General features: G+C 47.4%; 1 protein-coding gene across 7 annotated transcripts in view; it reads right to left on the reverse strand.

Moving 5' to 3' along the window:
- Positions 1–21,160, reverse strand: part of TACC2 (transforming acidic coiled-coil containing protein 2) — a 343,330-nt gene that overhangs the window by 241,658 nt on the left and 80,512 nt on the right. For all 7 annotated transcript variants that reach the window (XM_069239186.1, XM_069239188.1, XM_069239189.1 and 4 more), the window contains exon 5: positions 567–8,084. In XM_069239186.1, the coding sequence (XP_069095287.1) occupies positions 567–8,084 (7,518 nt within the window). The remainder of the gene's footprint in view (positions 1–566; positions 8,085–21,160) is intronic.

Genomic DNA, 21,160 nt, shown 5'->3' on the forward strand with positions numbered 1-21,160 from the left:
ATATATTTTTGTTTAGATCTGCAAATTATGTACCTGATGGTAGTCTTTGTGGCAAGTGTGAATAATTATACAGAAAATCTGGCACCAATCTTATTGCATAATAACAGGGACTTATCAGTTGATAAAAAATCCTCACATAGATCCCAATATACTGAAAAAAGTTGTCTTTTGTCAGTAAGGCATCCAAATGCAATTATGTCTAACCTATTCAGACCATTTTACAGTTAGTATACTAATTCAGAGACACTAAAAGAATCAAGAGAATCATGTGGAACAGAACACCCTCAGGACACAGATTTCTGGTTGAATTCTCAGATTACTTTATGGTGCACGTGATGGTGGTACGGAGAAAGAACTGAAAAACCTGTTCCATCTGTGACACCCTTTGAACATCATTGTTCAAGTATTGTTCTCACAAGATATCCCTATGGATTAAGGCCCACTTTTTATGCTTTGTATCATAAAACCCAAATGATCCAATCAATAAAGAACCTTTGCGTAGAGAGGTGGTCTAACAGAGAGGCACAACATGACAGATGCATATATAATAATGTGAAATACAGTACCTTTTCATGTTTACAGCGTGTGGAACTGGGCTGGGCCTGTTGAGAGAACCCATTTGGAAAAGGCCTCCATCAACACTGCTCCCATGCATGGCCAGTAGTTCACTGGAAAGATCTTCCGACTTTACAGCATCGTCATTCAGACTTCCACATGATGGGCGACATTCAGCCCCCAAATCAGCTTCATTGTGGTCCTTTGTCACATTCTTCAGAAGGCCTGGAATTGAGCCATCCTCTGCACAAGTCCATGCCTTGCTGCTATCACTGAGGGTGTGTAGGAGAGGGTCTGTTACTGAAGTGGCTCCTGTACGGTCTTCCATTGGGGTGACTAAAAGGGTCTCTGCCAAGTCATTCCTCAGAGTGCTCAGTTTGCTGTCTCCTTCCAAGCAAGTCTCAGCTCCGCCGTCAACCAGGGCACCTGTTATGATGCTGTTTCCCTTGGGGCTGCCCCCTGCTCCACCACCACTCATAATGCCTAAGATGGTGTCATCCTTTGGATCTGGCCCTGCCTTGCTGTAACCCAGGGCTCTCTCTAGACTGGTCTCTGCCCTCCTATCCATCAGATTATCCGATGTATAAACCTTTCCTTGACCAGTTCCTGCCACGTCACCCCTTACCGTGACTAAGGTGCAGCCCTGCTCTAAAGCTTCCCTTACACTATTTGTAGGCTTGAGATTAATTTCAGCCCTAGAGTCCCCTTCGCCCAGCTGATCATCTGCCCTTGGCTCTGCTGGAGGCTCGCCTTTAACCAACACCATCTGATCATTTTCAAACAACATTCCATCACAGAGGCTTCCACAGTCTACAATTGTAGAAACATCCAAAGATGGACTTGCTCCACTTACATTAGTAATGCTAGTGTCACTTCTGCACTGTGAACGTACATGAGAGGGTGCTCCTTTCACGTCTTCGTTAATGCTTGTATCAGAAGACACATTTTGTGCAAATCCATCTAGATGGCAGCTGGGACTACCAGCCCTCTTGCCCCCTTTGTCCTGCTCAGAATGGCCTCCATGAGGCAACCCTTCATCCTCTGCAAAGGAAGGTTCTGAAAGCGGATGCTGTGGCTTGCGAACTGCAACGGAGTAAGCAACTTCTGAGGATCCATCTGGGATAAGCACCTGGTTCGAATCAGAACTCCAGACCACTATATGTTCTCCATGTCCAGGTTTCGCCACTGGAATTGACTCTGCAATTGCACCAGAGCTGGGACCTGGCATTTTATCACCCTCCTTCCTTTCTGTAACTATCACAGCCATTTGAAGGGCTTCGGCTGGGATGCACAAGTTGTTCACAATATCACAGGGTTTCTCCACACTTCTTTGTTCCTCTTCAGCTACACTGCTTGGTGGTGAAAGTGATTCTAAGAGGTCAGCCAGACCTTCACCCTTAGTCATCGGCTGGTGCTCAATCGGTGCCTCGTGTGGCTCCTTCTTAAGGGATTGGCAGACAGGCGTGGGAGCAAGTGGATTCAAAATATTTGTGTTTGGGATGCTGTCCTCTTGGGCAGTAGTGGGGGAGCTGGTCCACTTGACTTGTTCAGAGAAGGCTTTAGTGTCTCCAATAATGAGACTAGGCACATTGAATGAAAATGTTTCTGAGAGTGAATGGTCTGTAGGAAGTGCTAGTAGCTTCTCAGCACCATGGTGGCCATCTTTAGCATTTCCCAGCTCAGATCTTACATCTTGAGAATGCTTCTTTAAAGCTCCCGCAGTTGCTTTCCATGACTCACTTTCTGCTTTGCTGAGAGACTCAGGACTTTCTTTCCCTGGGAAAAAAATGCTTTCCATTTGGTCGGAAAATGCAGCCAAGTCTACAATGTGGCGCTCCCTGAAGATGTTTTCTGTGGGACCCCTGTGGCCAGTCTCAGACTTTGTACTAGAGAGGAGATCAGATAGCTCCCAGACTGGCTGTAGGAGGCTGGTGGATGGACCTGGTGATGTGCCCTCATGGAGGGATGAAAGTTCCTCTACTCCTCCAATCACTGCAGGGACTTGTTGCATAGCTCGTCCAATGACTTCTGTTGGTACTTCTAGGGGCCTCAGTGGGTCTGCTGGGCTCTCATGCCATGGCCAGCTCTCAGGGTCAGAAAGAGATCCTCTGCTGGAAGTAACCACTGAAGTTTCACAAATGTCCTCCCCATGCCTCATGGGAGCAAGCTTTTGCGGTGACTCAACTGTCCCTGATGGAGTAGTGTTCAATGAGAAAGTCTTTGTAGAATCCTCTGAAACTGACTTAAGATCACGTGACACAAGATCACATGAGGTCCCATCTGAGCCAGCTAGTAATTGTCCAAGTTCATCTCCTTGGGCTGGAGTAACAGCCCTTTCATCTCTTTTTGTGAGGCATTCCTTAGCATCATCCAAGAACAAAAGAGGTTCAGTAGGAGCACTGTGATCTTTTTGGAGAGCCATGTCACGACCATGGTCTTCTGGTGGCTGGATGTCCTGACGTACAGCAAAGAATGTGCCTCTGGAGTTATTAGCGGGATCTCCATGGATAGTCATGTCTCTTCCGAGGTTTCCCGAAAGCTGGTTGTCCTGATGAACAGTGACAGCCAAGGCTTCAGAAGGAGCTGGTGGTGGAACCAGAGAGTGACTAACGTAGTCCTTGCCTGGTGGCAGACTGCTTTGCGATTCCACCATGGCATTGGTAGGAATGGTGCCCACAGATGACTCCTCAAGTGCAGAGCACTCTGGTGTGCCTAGCCCTAGCTTCCTTTCCACATGAGCCTCCATGTGGGCTGGACATTCTTTATCTGAGGGGCTGCTTTTAAGAGTACCAATGGCCCCCACCTCTGGTGGTAAGGCATGCAGTGAGGGCATCCCCTGTTGCCCTGCCCTGGAAGCATCTCCCTGGGCCTCAAGCTTGCTGTGATGGGATTCATCCTCTGCTGAGTGTGTCGAGGGCTCATCGGTCAGCGTGGGCAGCCACTTGTCCTGAAGGCTTCCCTTCATCTGCCCTCCTGCTCCAGAGGGGGGCGCCCCCTTGTTCCCTCTGGGGGCAAAAGCCTTGTGAGAGTCAAACATCTCTCTGTGTCTTCCCAGGTCTTCTGAGTGGGACTCAGTACATGGTGCTCTATCACATGGAGGAAGCGGCACCTCCGGTCTCAGTGGGTCCTGCTGTGACCAGCTTAATGTCAGCTCTTCATCTCGGCTGCTGCCGCCCAACTGGTCCCCCTCTGGAGCCGCATCACAGGGACTGGGCAGCAACAGGTCCATGCTGTACGTGGATCCACTAAGGACTTCTGGAACCAGTAATCTGCCGGCTTCCCCCAGTATAAGATCCTGGGGTGGCGTGGACTCTGACGTCTGCAAAGGAACCCACATGGGCAGTGTTGCACTTTCTTGAGAGCTGCCTACTTCCTGAATAAAGCCAGCCTCTGGAGGTTGAGAACCAAATGAGTCTGTTTCCCCCTGCCCCAGGGTGGTGCTCCCCTGCTCTGTAACTGTGCCAAGCCTGGTCAATGTGCCCTCTTGTGGTTCTCTATCCTTTCTCAGTACGGTGCTATGCAATGGTACTGTTTCTTGGCCCAGACTTCTGTCATGCCCCAGTACTAAGTCCTGTTCTCCTGTACTCTTCCCATTTGCTGTGCCCTGCACTGGTACTGTGGTGTAACCTAGAGCAGCTGTGTCCTGGCCCAGACCTGTGAACTGTCCAAGCGCTTGGCCCTCTTCCAGTACCCTGTTCTGGCCTGTTGTTGTACCCAGTCTCAGGGGTACGTCCTGTCCCGGTAATGTGAGATGCCCCAGTAGTATGTCTTGCCCTGGTACTGCATCCTGCACTGGTACTGTGTTCTGCCCTAGTAATGTGTCCTGTCCTAGTAGTGTGAATTGCCCCGGTACTCTGTTCTGCCCATGCACTGTGAACTGTTCTTGTACTGTATCCTGCAAAGGCAATGTTAGCTGCCCTGTTATTGAGTCCAGCAGTGGTGCTGTGAGCTGCTCTGGTGCTGTGAGCTGCTCTGTTACTGCATCCTGCATAGGTTCTTCTCTCGAACCTGTGGCTTGCCTCTCACCTGAATACAGATGAAGATCTGACTCTTTGTTATGTTCCTTTTCTGAGACAGTGGCATTTCCTTTCTCCACAGGCCTATCATGGGCCTCTTCTGTCCGTGGAAGAATTTCTGAGTCAGTGGCTTGTTTCTTGTCTGACGTTAGAGGGAGTTCTGAGGCTATGCTGTAATTATCCGAAAGTGGGTGACGTTCTAAGGCTTTGGTATGTACCTCTTCTGAGGGTGTGGCATGTTTCTCTACAGGCAACAGATGATGTTCTGAGGGTTTGAGGTTCCCTTCTTCTTCTGGAGGGTGAAAGTCTGGGGCTATTTGATGTTCCTTTCCTGAGATCATGGGAAGTAGCTTTCCCGAGGATGTGGTCTTTTCTGCTCTTGATGCCCTTTCTATTTCGTCTAGAGGTGGATTAATTCCTGAGGGTACGACATGCTTCTCTTCTGTAGTTAGATGCAGGTTTGAGGCTGTGCCACATTTATTTCTAGTAGGAGGCTGAAGTTCTGAGTCTGTGTCACTTTGTTTCATGACCACAACATTGACCTTCTTTAGTGCCATTGTTTGACCCTCTCCTGGATGTGGCTGAAGTTGTCCTTCCTCTAAAGGCCCTTGAAGCTTGGATGTTGTTACATGTCCCTTCTCTTGTGTCAAATTAAATTGTGAGGCCTTGAACTGTACCTCTTCAATGTCTCCAGCATGTCCCTCTACTAAAGCTGCGTCCCCTGGGAAATTGACATGTCCCTCTCCTGATGCTGTGACATGCCCCTCTCCTGAAACTGTAATGAGTACCTGCCCTGGATCTGTGACATTTGTCTCTTCCGCAGCCATGACATGCCCCTTATTTAAATACTGATCAAGTTCTGAGGTTGAGGCATGTTGGTCATCAGAAGGTGGATGAAATTCTGAAGGCTGAGCATGTTCTTGGCCTGGAAAATGGTGATCATCTGATGTACTGTCATATGCCTCCTCCGGAGATAGTTGGAATTCTGACGCTGTGGCATGACCACCTTTTGTGGGCAGTGTTGGTGCCCTCTCATGTTCATGGTCTGGAGGTGGGTGAAATCCTGAAGTCTTGAAATGTCCCTCTTCTGGGTCCACCACATGTCTCATTTCTGCAACAGTGGCACTTCTGTCTCTGGAGGGTTGTTGAAATATCGCACCAGTGTCATGTTCCTCACCTGAGATGGTGGTCTGTCCCTTGTCTGAAGGCTGGTGAAGTTTTGGGGTCGTAGCATGAGCTTTATCTACAGGTTGTTTGAGATCTGAGACAATAGCATATTCATCTCCTGAGGCCCTTGTTTGCCTCTCCCCTGAGGGTAGGTGAATTTGTCCCTCTCCTTCTACTCTTTCACTGGCACCCACTGAAAGCCCCCATTGCCTGTTCTTCGTATCCTCCTTGGACTCTGATGTGCAGTGGTCGCTGGAGATAGCTTTCGATCCATGCTCCTGGTCACTATTGATCCCAACATTAGTCATTGGATGTGGGCTCTCACCAGGCTGCATGGACTGTTCTCCAGCCAGGTCACACATCTTTAACGCTGAACCATCTCCGATTATCCTGCTTCTGTCTTGCGTGTCCTTTGTGTGCCAGGGCATTGTTTTGGCATCTGGCAACTCCTCTGGTGACTGTTCTCCCACATCAGTCCATGCAGATTGTGTACACTCTTCCGCTGTGGTGAATGTGGTGCTGTCTTCGGGTTCATGTTTCAAAGTTTCTTCCAGTGTCCTTTGTTGAATGCTAGTCTTGCTTGGATCATTCAGTCCCTTCTCAACGACCTGGCTTCCTGACACCTCCTGCTTCACCAAGGACACACTCAAGGGTATAGGGTGCACTAGCATTTCTTCTTCTTCTTTATGATCCTTTACAATACTGGAAAATGTCTTGAGAGGGATATCTCCAACTTCATTTTCTCTGAGATCCTGAAATTGTCCATCTGAGGGCCTTCTGTCCCTCGGAAGAGGATCAGCTGCCCCTTGGAAACCTGCTGGGTAAGGGTGGATGTCCCTGGAGACAGAAGGGAGACCTACCACATGAGACTGGAGATTATCTAAAACTACTGGGTCAAGGGGGACATCTGTGGGGTTTATGATGAAACCTGCTGGGTGTGGATGGAGACCTGCTAGGAGTGGGGAGTTTTCTGCCATTTGAGGCTGAAGACCTTCCAGATGAGGCCTGTGAACATCCGGGTCAAGGGGGAGACCTACTGGGCCAATTAAGAATCCAGGTGGGTGGGGACAGAGACCTGTTGGGGGAGGAGAGAGTGCTGTAGCACCTGCTAGGGGAGGGTTGACATCTGTCTGGTGAGGAAGGAGACCTGCCGCCTGAATCTTAGGACCTGCTGGATGAGAGGGTAGACCAGATGGGTAAGGTGGGAGACCAGTCGAGTGCAAAGAACCATCTTTCCTGTTAAGGGGTAACCCTTCTCGGTACAAAGGAAAACTTGACGACTTAGGAGAGGGTACCATATCTGTTGGGGCACAAGGGATCATTGGCAGTTGAGGAGAGATACTTGCGGGGTCAGAGCTGTGACCTTGCATCTGAGGACAAACTTCAGTTAAGGTTTTTATCGTCACCTCCTCTTGAATATCTGCTGTTTGAGAGGAGAGGCCTGCAGGGAGAGGAGGGGTACCTGTTCCAACGTAGCGGGCGTCTCTTGTGATTTCCATCCTGGCCTCCCCTGGGGTGTCTGCCAGCCGAGGTGGGGCACTTGGGCTCAGAGGGCGCGTTTCCTTGTCGCTGTTTTCTGCTTCCGGCATGACTGCACACGGTTTGATGCCCACGGTCGCTTCCACACCCTCGCTGCCCACATTGCTTTCATTTAGCCGCGCTGACATGCCGAGGCCCCCGTATTCGTCACTGGCCGACCCTTCTGTCGTCTGATGCCGGATTAAAGTCGCCTGGCTCATGGGCGTCTCCTCGGCTCCATCTGCGGTCTGAGCCGCGTCCCGACCCCCAGTTGCTTTTCTGCCGCCCCTTAGAGCTGGCGGGGTCTCCTCGGTGGGCACTTGATCCCCAGCGGGTTCCCAGACCGGCTGCTCCCTCGTGGGCAGCTGTTCACTCTGCAGTGACAGCCCTCTTAGCCTGCGGCCTGGTTCAGCGGTGTCTTGTGTCGGACTGACCTCTACAATGGGCCTGGATACAGAGCCCTGCGCATCCTGCGCCCCGTCGTAACTGCTTGTTGGGCCAGAGGCTGCGCGACTCGTTGCTTTTTGGTCCACTGGTGCAGTCCGCCTGTCCTGGGTTCTCTCTAGGAACCCGGAAGTGTCAGCGAAAGGTTTTCCTCCTGCACATGTTTGCGATGAGTGTGTCACGGTTGTGCCAGGTGCTGCGGGTTCTGCCGCTTGGTGTGCCGAAGGCATCGCGATGCTTGTGGCTTCATTCCCCCTGCATGGCTCTGGGGAGCTCTTTGGGGTACCACTCCGTTCTTGTGGATCCTCGGTGTGGCGGGTGGGCCCTGGAGCAGACTGAGCGTGAGAGCGAATTGAGGGCAGGCCTTGCCCGTGAAGCCCGTCTCTGCCAATAACGGAAAGGAGGTACATTTTAGATATCTGTACTGCTAGGGGCAGCGGAGCACTGCAACGTGCCATAGCATGCAGACAAAGCAAGATTCCACATGCTGCCGAGCCCTCACAGCAAGCACCCCCTCTGCCATCATGCACCGGCTGCTCAACAAGCACGACCGCCTCAACATCAGCCCCGTCCCTGCCATGCACTCGCTCCTGGCCAGTCTCTGTCCGAGGAGCCCCGGACCAAAGTGCTTCAGTTCAAGCTTGGTATTGGTTGAGCTGCTGCTGCAGGAATGTGTTCTGGGTGCTCACAGTAGCTGTGGATAGTCAGGGGGAGAAAGCCGCGTGGATACGTGAGGTTGGATGTGGATTGCAACTGGTGTGTGAGTGTGTTTGGTGGACCTGCAAGGTCTATGTAATAGTGTAGTGGAGGATATCACTGTCTCCAACACAGGTGTGTTAGGTGTATCTGAGGTGTGAAAAATACCAGTGTTTGTATGTAAGTGGGTTTTGTGGGGGCATTGTGTGTGGCTGTGTGTAAAGTATGTGACAGAAGTGTATGTTGGTGTATTAGAGGTCGGGTTAAGGTAACGTTGTCTGTTTTGTTTATCTTTCAGAGTAAATGTTTCAGTTTGCATTAGGGGTAGAGTTACACCTATTAAGGATTTAGGCTTAGGCTGAAGGCAATGTTTAGGAATGGGCCTCTGTCAATATTAGTGGTACGTTTATATTTAGGTTTAGTGTCATGCTGTAAAGTGGTGTAGTTGTCTTATAGCTAGGGTAGCCTAGATTAATTCGTTAAGTTTGGTGTTGAGATTATGGTTACTTTTAGGTTTGAAGTGAGGTAAGTGTTAAGATTGTGGATTTGGTAGGTCTGTGGTTAGACTTGGTCTAAGGGTTATTGGCAGGTTAGAGGATTTTTCCCATTCTTATAGTTGTTATTTTTTATAGTTACAAAGAAATATGAAACACATTTTTCTCCATGTTCGATTTGTTATGGTCACAAATGTATTTTCTAATTTTTGCATTCATCAGCTTCACATAGATTCGTTTTTTAAAGCTTTTTTTTAAGGTTATATGACTGCTCTGGCAACTTTTTTTTTTTAATTATTTTTTATTAAAGTGATTAGTTGATTTACTAATGGTCCGGATAAGCAGTTCAACATTTATCGGGATACATATATCTTTCACACTATAAAGCAAGCAAGCACTGGCACAGTAATCGGTTGGGTATTGGCTGACAGTCTTTTTTGCTTTGTCAATGCTTGGTTTGTTTAGTCATGGTTTTTGTAATGCTTTACTTTTGATGAGCCGCCGGGTGCTCACCAATATATAAAAATTGCTAAATAATCTTTTTTACCTTTTTTTCTGGGCTCATAAACCACACTTTGCTTTAGTAGTCCCTGTTACTAAAGGGAATTACTTCATAAGCAGATGTTTTGTCTTTGCCTTAAGGCACCAGAACAAACGATCAAAATGTGAAACGAGCCAAGGGATGAAGAGTCTGTGTTGCAGTGAGTAGAATCAAAATATGAATGACACAGCAACACACCAATAGATGGAGAGGGCTGACAGAAAGCATATATATATATATATATATATATATATATTTATATATATACACTGTGACCATGTGTGTGTGTGTGTGTGGTTGGAATTGGCCCTTTTTGCAGGGTTATCCCCAAAGTTTTGCCTTCTTCCTCCTATTTTTTCAGGTCTGTTTTTGCTGGTTTATTGTCTCTGTGCACTTTACCACTGCTAATCAGTGCTAAAGTGCAAGTGCTCCCTAGGTAAATTGTATTGATGATTGGTTTATCCATGACTGGCATTTTTGATTTACTGGTAATTCCCTAGTAAACTACACCATAGGTGCCCAGGGCCTGTAAATCAAATGCTTCTAATGGGTCTGCAGCACTGGTTGTGCCACCCACATTAGTAGCCATGTAAACATGGCTCCGACCTGCCACTGTAGTGTCTGTGTGTGCAGTTTTAAACTGCCAATTCGACTTGGCAAGTGTACCCACTTGCCAGGCCGAAACCTTCCCTTGTACTACATGTCAGGCACCCCTAAGGTAGGCCCTAGGTAGCCCCAGGGGCAGGGTGCAGCGTATGTTTAAGGTAGGACATGTACTAGTGTGTTTTATATGTCCTAACTGTGAAATACTGCCAAATTTGGTTTTCACTATGCAAGGCCTGTTTCTCTCATAGGTTAACATGGGGCGGCCTTTAAATATCCTTCAAGCTCAGATTCTCTTTGAGAGCAGATAAAAATGTGGAGTCTAGGGTCTCTGAACTCACAATTTAAAAATAAATCTTTCAGTGAAGTTGGTTTTTAAATTGTCTGTTTGAAAATGCCACTTTTAGAAAGTAGGCATTTTTTTGCTTAAACCATTCTGTGACTCTGCCTGTTTGTCAATTGTCTGTCTGGGGCAGTTTGACAGTTGGGCTGTTTTGCACCTCTCTAGACAGTGACACAAAAGGGGGCGGGGTGTAGCCTATATATCCTGATGAGCTATCTGAGCTAGAGGGGAGGGAGGAGTGGTCATTCACACCAGAACGGGCTGTGCCTGCCCTCACACAATACAGTCTCTGACCCCCTGGTGTGCGTCTGAGGCCTGGCCTGGACAAGGAAGGATCTTGCAAACACTTAAGACTTTGCTTTGAAGTTTGCCAACTTCAAAGGCAGAACAGGGTATAAGAAGAAGACCCCAGACTTTTAGAATCTTTCTGGAATCAAGAGGAACCTCTGCCAAGGAGAAGAGTTGAAGAGCTAGAGGAGGAGTACAGTCCCTTTCCTGTGTTGCTTTTCTGGACTGGCCTGTAGGTGCTGCTTCTGCCTGAAAGGAGTGCAAAGGGTGAACTTTGCTGTGTGTCCTGCTTGAGAAAGTTCTCCAAGGGCTTGGAGTAGAGCTTGCCTCCCGTTGGAAGACTCAGGGACACCAAAGACTTCAGTTTCCTCAACCTACAGCACTGGCAAATGTGTGTTTTGTGCTTTAGAAGAGGAAAAACCACCACGCCGCCGCCAATGACTCCAGTGGCCTGCACCGCGACCCTGGTCTCACCAACGCCGTCATCGGACGACTTCACCGAGCCACTGCGACCGTTGGGTCCCGCACTTCGGCGTCGCCTTCTCACACTGTGGCTTGGGCATCTCCGATGATGACGCTCCTGCTGACACCGACACCGCTGCCTGCACTGTGGCCTATGGACACTGCTTGTGAGGTACACAAAGCACTGTCCCGTCCTGCACCGCACCGCAGCCCCGGTCCACAGACGCCAGCATCATCAACTCCTGTGTCATCACCAGGCATCCTGCCTGCACCGTGGCCTGTGGGCATTGCTCGTGAGGGTCACCAAGCACGTCCAATCTCGCACCGCTGGCTTGGGCCTACCGATGACAGTGCTTTAGCAACAACGATGCCGCTGTCTGCACTGTGACCTGGTGACACCGCACATCGCCCAGCCCCGCTTCACACTGCAGCCCTGGTCTCACTGACGCCGCTGGACACTGCCACCGAGTCGCTGCCTGCACCGTGACCAGTGGGCACTGCATGTCGCATCGTCCCGCTTCGCACCACAGCCTCTGTGCCATCCACCTCAGCGTACAAGATTTCAGCAGCCTGGAGTTCTATCCCTGAGGTGCGTGACTTCAAGGGCCGCCGACTCCTGCACTGACTCCGGAACCGACACAGCGACGCCGCTTCCCAGAGCTCACCACGAGGATCACGACACCCTACAAATCCAAAGTACTATTTGCGGGTCTTCCGGACACCGTAGCTTTCCCACGATGCCGCGGCCATATATATATTTACTCTCACAAAACCTGAGAAATTCAGCAGTTATAGCTATTTCAAGTAACTAGAACTCACGGCCTAAGGTAACTAAAACTGGTGCCTCCATCATGCACAGTTTTTTGTTCAATAATTTGACTGCTAATGTTTCATTGATATTTTTATTGACATTTTTAAAGTTGTCATGAGTGCTGTAACATCTGTGGTAATTGGCAGTGCATGGCGAGAGTGCAAGTTTTAGTTACATTAGGGCGAGAGTTATAGTTACTTTAAATAACTTTTAACTTTTGTTTTTTAAGTCAATTTCTAAGTTTAAAAAAATATATATTTCCTATCTATAACGTCCCTGTAGCCGTTGTTTTTTTCAGTTCATTTCTATTTTTGTTAACATAAAGTAATTTTCATTACTATACGTTAATCCAACCACCACCGCACACAGCCTATGGCTGTGCATGGCAAGTTTTGGTCACAGGGCCTGTGGCCAACATCCTGTAACCACCCAACCCGACGCTGTGCATGGCCTGTGGCCATGTGTGGCAGGGGTTGGCTGCAGGGCCTGGCCTGCAGTCAACCTCCCATCCCACCCAACCCCACGCTGGGCACGGCCTTCGGCTGTGCATGGCAATATGAAATTGCGTAGTAAACACACTCGCTTTGCCTTTCGCCAATGTCAGGAGTTAGGATTATTTGTCCTTTCTGGAAATAGAGTTTCCACTGGGGCACCTGTTATGTTTATATTTCTAAGTGCTTCCTGTTGAGGTTTAATTTCTGTGAAATAAGCATCATGGCCAGAACGAAAGCTCACCTGCTCGTTTATGCAACAAGCAGAACTCAAGCTAGAGTTTTACAATAACCCAACCTATCTCCTTCAAGAGTAATGAGTACTAATTGGGTAGCATGGTAAAAATGTTCTGATGGGTCTAAACTGACAAAAGAGCACTGCAGCTCTCTGAGACCACGTTGAGTGGTCTGTATCTGACTTTGAGGCCCGTTATTATCCTCACCTACGGGGCCAATAGTCAGTAGTGTCAAAGGTTTCAGACACAGTAAGCAGCATAGGGAAATTGACCCCACTGACAACTAGAGCGTGAATCAGTTCATTAGACTCAGCAGAAGCACAGGTTCCACGCCGCCATTTGGTCTAAAGCCCACTTGGGTATGTCTGTACACGCGTTTGGTTGTTCAGCCCAGGCTGGGTCATTTGGCTCAACCACAGGACCTGCCTAGAGGCTGGCATACATTTTGATCGTTTGTTCTGGTGCCTTAAGCCACCAGATTTTTTTCAGAGAGTGACCACAAGTGTAGCAGCATCATACAAGCCACCCTTAAAGTTCTGAGGGCCTGGGTTAGTCTGGGCTGTCACACTTGAAGGAATACGGTAGTAACTGAGTCGGTACTGTCATGCGCTGCACTAGCAACGGCAATGGGTGGTGCAAGCTGCAAGAATGCCCTGGCACTTATTATTAATATTATTATACAAAATAAGCACTGTCTGTATCCTTAATACAGCGATCAAGTTAGAGACGTTTACCTATGTGAATACACCTTTCTGCATGATCATTCAATCAGGGACAAAGGTAACGAGAAAAATAGTGTGAGCATTCCTCCAAGCACCCCGAATACATTCCAGAGCAGACTCCTCCAGAAGAGGGTGTAAAATGACCTACGTTTCTTGGCAAGGATTTACAATTTGTCAGGGAATGCACTGCGTCACGTCAAAATGAATACCGGGCTAATGCAGTGTCCAGACTCGAGGGTGCTCTAAAATATACAGTGTCAACTGGAACAGCGGAGGGATTTCTCCAAGAAGAGTGATCAAATTCAAGGAATGTGGCGCCTGAACCGTCGAACGCCGGCTGTTCTTTTACACACAGACGGCTCCTGAACACAACGTGGGCTGGTGTCCACCGAGGGCACCCCTGCCCACAGAAGAGGCGCCTGCGACCCCGTGCGACACACGCGCTCACCGCCAGACCCTGCACACGCGGCTTCTGCAGACACTGTGGCCCGCTGCATACCCGCCCCCTGTGACTATGCAGCGACAGTGGACATCTGCGCTCATGGCATGACACACATGAGCAGGGCCATACGCGAAATCATGAAATCTGGAGAAAAAAATCAAACCAGTCTTTCACTGAGAGGTTGCGGCACGGCTAGGAGACGTCAGCCCTTTGCTCTGAAAGCAATTCCCTCACGCAAGATATAGGAAAATGTCGAGTGGTCCGTGCATGTTGTGGTTCCTAGACTCACTGGACACACGGGCGACCCCTACATACAGACAACACCTGCTCTCATGGAGGTGCCTGCACACACAGGCGGGACCTGCACACACGCCGCCTCCTGCACTCACGGGCGGGATGTCAACAGATTCCCAGGCCCTGCTCCCAGAGGGCTTGATTGTTATCGAGAGCTCGGCCACTTCAGAGACCTCTCGGGGACTGTGAAAGGAGGATAGTGTTTCACTGGCACACAGAGTGAGCTCTCAGAAGCACAAGGGGACAACTGTTGAATGGGGCCGCTGCCATTCTTAAATAGAAGGGAAGAGGGTGGTGGGGGTGCTAGCATAAAAAAGAGGCGGGAGGGGCTTCTCCTTCACAAGGGTCAGGAGCTCCTCTGCGTGTATAGAGCACATGGAGGCAGCTCTGCCCAAACAGGAAGTGCTCTCCGTCACAGGGAACCGGAAGTGAGGAAAGTGTGGCCCTCTGCCTATAAAGAGAGCTTGAGGTCCCGGGGTAGCTACAAGGACACAGATCACGCGCCCAGATCCTTCTATCCACACCGCCGGCGGCTCCTGCCATGGCCAGACTGTAGGGTACCCTTCAACTAACAATAACAGGGGAACAAATCTCAGGGGAAACCTATAACAAGCAGTTAACAAGCACTGGCGAAGCCAAAAGGTCTCGCCTATAACACCTATTGGCTTTGCCACTCTTATTTAGTAATGCAATATAGCATCACAGATGCTGTGTAGCATGGCTATAAAAAATGCAATCACTTAGTTGCTGGTCATTTCGTAGGTGCGCTCACGCGTTCAACACGCATTCACACACCTACAAAACGGCATGGGTGTTTTTTTTTCTTTTTATTTCTCGATCTGAAACGGATCAGTAAAGAAAAAAGGAGTGCAGAAGTACTGTTTCAAAACCTAGCACGAAAGTGCCACAACTTAAAAAAAAAAAAAAAGTCTACCTTGGTGCGACATCGGGGTGGGGGGGAGCGTTGGAGGTGAAGCGACACACTGAGTTGAGAGAAGGAACATCAATATAAGAGAGCAACACAGACTGTGGGGGTGGGGTGTGAGGAGAGACGCACTCAAGCAAGATATGGACAGCATTCAAGGGTCACCATCAGCTGTGACTCCTGGCTTGCCCCTTGCAGCTCCTGGCACTGCCTTTGTGACCCGTGGATTCAGAGGTGTCAAAATAAGTGCCTGGAACTGGTCCATATGGACGTCATATGGGTCTCCACTCAATTTGTTTTCTGTCACTTTTGCTATTACACTAATAGTGAATAGTAGTACATTATTCAGTATTAGTGTAATAAAATTGGCCTTTTATTATTATGTATTAGCTGGAATATGACCTTCTCCGGCAGCTGTGATAAGTAAAGAAAACTTTTAATAGTAGGTTGTGTGTGTGCTTGCAAGTGAGAATGTGTTTATGTGAGAGAGTGTCTGTATGTGTGAATGTGTGTGTATGGTGTATATGTAGGCGTGAGTGAAAATGAAGGTCAAAGGGCATGCAATGTCACTTCCACTACCCTTGGCATTTTGGTTAATTGACGTCCATTACAAGAGAGTGCAACATTAATGTTGGTGAAGGTAGAGAAACACATGGGTGAGAGAGGGTTGCGTGGAGGGGGGACGAAAAAAGCACATGGGGAGGTAGCTGGGACACACATGCACTGTTGTGGAGTGCTTAAACAACAAGAAAAAAGGTAGTTCCCTAAACGCAAGCAGCGGAAGCAGAGATGCCAGCCAGTCACAGAGATGTTAAAGAGGCTATGCTCCATGGGAGGGAAAACACAAGATTGACAAGCTCAGACACAAATAAGAAGTAGGCAAATGAGAGCAATAGTAAAGCCAACCAATGGTAAATAGACTGCAAGTCCCTGCATTTTCTTAGCAAGCCCATAATATATCATTAATACCGAGACAACTTGCGCTGTCTGATAAGCTGGACCTAAAAAGTGAAGAGCTGAAGAGTAATGTGAGAAAATCCCATGGCTGCACTGAGGTGGGAAGCTTTGTCAAACCATAGACCAAGCCTATGCACAGCAGTGCAAGATTCCTTTAAAAAGACTATGTCACACTCTCTCTTTCTCACTCTTCTCTCTTTTCCCCCTCACCACCCCGAAGGCCAGTAAGAGTGCTGCCTTCACAGACGGAAATGATATTACCTGGAAATCAACTGCTAAAGACTCTATTCCCCTCCTCTTTGTCTCTCCTCCAGGTGCACCATGCTACCCTCTTTCTTACACTCAAGGAGAATAGCTGCAGCTTGGCGGCACCAGTGCAAGCTTCCCCCACACATCACTGGTACAACATATCCATGCAATCCATATTTTGTAAACCGTGAGGAATATCTTCCCACTGTCAGTGTAACTGGATGCTTGAAAATTCTTCACCCAGGCCCCGATTTCCTCCTGACTCTATTTTGGGAAAGAGATGCAGTTGGATCTTTCTTGACATCTCACGCAGTGTCTTCTAGTACCCAGAATATGGTTGCTTGTTTGGTCCTAGGTCTATCTCTGAGGGAACATATTATTGGAGATCTTGTGGCAAGTTGGACATCTTGTGGCGAGTCACTGAGCACTGATGGTGACACCTCAACAGCCATGCACCTAGTCTCAAAGTCAATCTGGAAGAGCAAACATTATTGAAACACATGAGCAAGGATCTTTGAGTGGCCAGCAACGGCGTCCTCCTCGATAGTAGATTAATAGTCAATCAGAAGAGCCAGTAGGTCACTGACCTGGCTCACGAAGGACACAAAGGTATCACAGCTGCCAAAGGGGATCTGTGAGAGGTTGAGATTTCCAGTGCTTGAATAAATCATGGAAAAGAAGCTGAGAGAATGCCTAAAATGTCAGATAACCAGTCAATAAATCAGCCCACTTATGCCACAGATGTTCAAATTACCCAACAGCACATGATGCAATATTACCATTGACTACTTTGGCCTATTGAATTAGGACATTAAGTAACAGTTGTCAAGGACAAGTAGTGAAGTAGTGGTAAAGCAACTGCTGACAACCAGTTCTGTTACAGTGATTTCTCGAATATAGACTTTACTTCTAGTAATGTTCGGTTGTAACATTTGGCATTATAAGTGCCATTTGATTACCCCTGCTCCACCAGTACCCATTCTTTGGGTGTTTAGTCAGATGGCATATTTGTCCTGATGATACCCGCTGAGTGTGTCTTAGAGCGTTGAAACTTCGACATCACACCGCTGGATGTTGTATATTGAACACTGTGAAGTCAATGACTCATGAAATGATTCTAAAGTGAGCTACTGTACAACTTTGGTTTCATGGTTTTATGATGGATTTGTTATAATTATACAAATCTGGACCTTCGACAAAAGATCCCTGTGTTGTCTGCACTAGTTTTGATCTGCTATATGTATACTAATCACCTAATTCTTCTAATACATTTCTTTTCCTGTATAACGAAATTGAGGTTCCCCATCATACCTATTATTATTTATTTGATTATGTTTGATGCAAATTATCTTTTGTTGTTGAAGTAGAACTGACTAGTAAATTTGAGTGCATGTGCTCTATTCACTATGTGTAACCCTGGTTTTGGTTTGGTATAAGGATTTGTCTGGGTGTATAGATGTCACAGTGATCCAGGCGCTAGACAAAACATGTGCAGCAAGGGCATTTCTGAAACTGTCAAGACAGACAAGGGACCCATCACTCAATGGATGATTTAATCACTTGCTTATGAAGACTAGTACATTACTATGACTTCAGCAAATTCCCAGATGATGATGCTATCCACCTACACATCATAGAGCGATGCCAATATGAAATACTGGGATGTAAATTGCTAAGAAAAACATACACACTTGAAGAAATATAAGAAATGAGCTGCATCAAGAACCAAAGCAAGACCCAGACAAAGAAGACTGAGGCATGTAAAGCTGACAAAAGCCATTCAGTTTGCAAGATCAAGCCACGAGACAATGCACAGAGATCAAGGAAAGAGATCTCGAAAATTCCGATCTCAGGAACACAATAGTCAGATGAAAGAAAAGCATTGCCTCTACAAAGAAAAGAAGTATTGCTACCAATGTGGACAATTACAAATGGCAACAACTACCTAGGCATAGAAAAGCCAGAGAGAAGAAAAATCACCATCGAACAAGAGCAGTAAGGGAATGAAGCAGAAATTCCTCTCATTCACACGCAACGATCTTAGAAATGTCTACAATAAAAGAATCAGAATTAGTCTCATGACACGCTTACAGAGGCGCCTTCTCATACTCCAGAGACAGTGACGAATATGGGCTCATGGTTTCCTCACAGCACAACCAGAAAGAGAAATGGCAAATACTCGACTTGAACATGAGAAATCACCAAGCCAAATGCATCCTCCATAGTCGAGTGCGACTGAATTGCACATGTACAGCTGAATACATGAAAAAGATCCCTAGGCCAACTCAAAGATCAGCAGGCATGAAGGTATTCACCTGGATGGCACAGAAGATACTACTCTGTCTGGGGCGTTTCAAGACGATACTCACGTACAAAGAAACAGCAGCAGAGACAGACAGAAATGCCAAGGGTGAACCTTTGGCAGCTGTGTACTTATCACCTTCAGGAGGTGGTAGAAGACCTACTGTGCGACCTACTTGCGAATGACATCTTTGAAGAATCAAAGATACCAACTCCATGAGTTTCCCCACTGGTTGAAGTAACTAAGCAGAATGCCATAAGCATAGTGAGACTGTTCTTTGATATGCACCATCCTTGCACTGTTAGTGAATGAGAGAAGCACTGGGGACCACACATTAATGACATGATTGCACTACTCGATGCAATGAGTCACAAAATTAGAACTTAACAATGAATATCATCAGCTCGAGCTCCACAAAGACTCCTAATTAATGTCAACATGTAGCACACTGCTTGGCCTCTTTCGATAAAAAAGACTGAGCCTCAGCGATCACATTTTTTAAGAAGGCCATTTGAAAAGTGATCACATCGATTGTGAATGTGCTCAACTACAGGGATAACATCCGAGTATCTGTAGCCTCATGGGATAAGCATGATGAAACGCTGAGGATTGTTTTCTGTGCCATACAGGAGGCTAACCTAAAATAAGTGCAGGCAACTGTGTATTCCAAAGACCACCTTAAATTTTACAAACCCATCGTTTTGGGTGCAAGCATGTGGCCTGGCCCTCAAAAAGTCAGAGCTCCTGCTCCCCAGGATGTCTGCAGAGGTCAATCCTTTCTTGTCATGCCCAGGTACTGACAGTATATCATGGAGTGTGCCACCATCAGTCTACCACTGAGGGAACTGCCAAAATAAGAAAGGAGACTAGGTGCTAGAAAAACAAGAAGAAAGGAGAAAAATCGACGGCAGATATGTGAAACAACCTCTACGGGGGATCACTCAGAAGGGAAGCCTGATCACCATTAGTGAAGGAGAGAGGCAGATAACCAGAAACAACTCCCTCTTTCAGAAAGGTCACCCTTCAAACAAACATGAATACCAGGTTTCGCTGGTCACTATTAATCCACTTCACACTGTTTTCTTTTTTCAGGACCTCGAGTGTTTATTTTGAGGGGATGAAACCATCCCCCCAACATAGACACTTGAAAAGGGCCCGAAAAATACAGCGAAACATACAAAAACAAGAGAAAGTGACAAGAGGAAAGTTTGTTTATATAGAGGGAGATGTCATGTTGGTGACATGAGAACGACCAGGACGCATAGTAGGCAGCTGGAGCCCGGGGACACCTGAACGATCATATGGGCACTAGTCACCACTTTCTGCAAAGGGCGGGGACATGAAGGGGGGGAAGGAATGTGAGGGGCAGTCATGAGGACAGTTGCAAGATCAGCTTCACGAACAGCAGACAAACACATCTATCAGTTAGGTGCGAATAATCAAAGAAATAACACACCATACAAACTGTTGGTTTCATTACTGCATAGGCACTAGTACACTATGCTGCCACTACCTGAGTTTCAACACTTGCCAAGAGCCTGCTCAAAAGATACATTTTAAGTGCCTGCGTCTTTGCCTCAATGCACCACAGCAACTGGCCATCATTCCTGTGCTATCACTTTTCCAGGCACTTCCCCATCCAGAAATCTAAAATTGTTTAATGCAGAGGTCTTCAAACGGTGGGGCACGCACCCCTGGGTTCAGGGAGGGCCCGAGTGGGCGCTGACCTGGAGGATGGGCACTGACCTCAGAGGGGGCGCTGTGTTTTGCAATAACGTATGACTTAAAAGCACCTAATGCAGACTTCCTTGTACATCCAACTCTCATCCACAACAAAAATGCCACGATAACTCTTGTGATTAATGTTCCTGCTAGAAAGCGAGATAAGGTTGTGCTAGCTTATGTCAAGTCAAAACTGGCACTAGAAAAACTCCAGAGGGATAATATGCCTACTGCAAAGGACAGGTCTGTATTTTATGTGGATAGCTCACTGGATTGGTAAAGCCAGCCTTTACCAGCGCTTTAAAACAAATGAAAAGTATGTGAGGGGGCTATGGAGAGATAAGGGGCATTTATGCCGGGTGGTAGTGACGGAATCCGAGGAAGAGGTCGGGGGCACCAAAAAACATTGAGGCACTGGCACCAGCAGCACTAAAGTCAGATCTATCTGGGGTCCATGGCTGTACTCGCATGGTGCGCTAATGCCTCAAAATTACTCGTAAACGAAGATAGCCAAGAAGAGCAATTGGTGATTTCCAGGCGGTCTTCATTTTGAGGCAGCAGCTGAAGCACTGTAAATAAAGTATGGGACCTGTGATAGGTGCTGTAGCTAAAAATAACTAAATATTCTGTAAGTATTTTTTTAGGTTTTATTTCACCTTTGGGTAGCTGCATATTAAACAAATAAACCAAACAGGCCTTAAATGCAAATAAATGCAAGTTAAACTAATCAATGAGAAATGCAGGCTTTTGGATCTGAAACCTCAATTGGCTAATGTGATCACTGCAGATGTCTGCAAAAGATCAGAGTACCGCAATTTAATCCCGACTGGCACAGAAGGAATAGCGACTTGTGTATTTATAGTGCTGCGAGGTCCCATCCCT

The sequence above is a fragment of the Pleurodeles waltl genome, chromosome 6, assembly GCF_031143425.1.
Source record: "Pleurodeles waltl isolate 20211129_DDA chromosome 6, aPleWal1.hap1.20221129, whole genome shotgun sequence".
In the NCBI taxonomy this organism is placed as follows: domain Eukaryota; kingdom Metazoa; phylum Chordata; class Amphibia; order Caudata; family Salamandridae; genus Pleurodeles; species Pleurodeles waltl.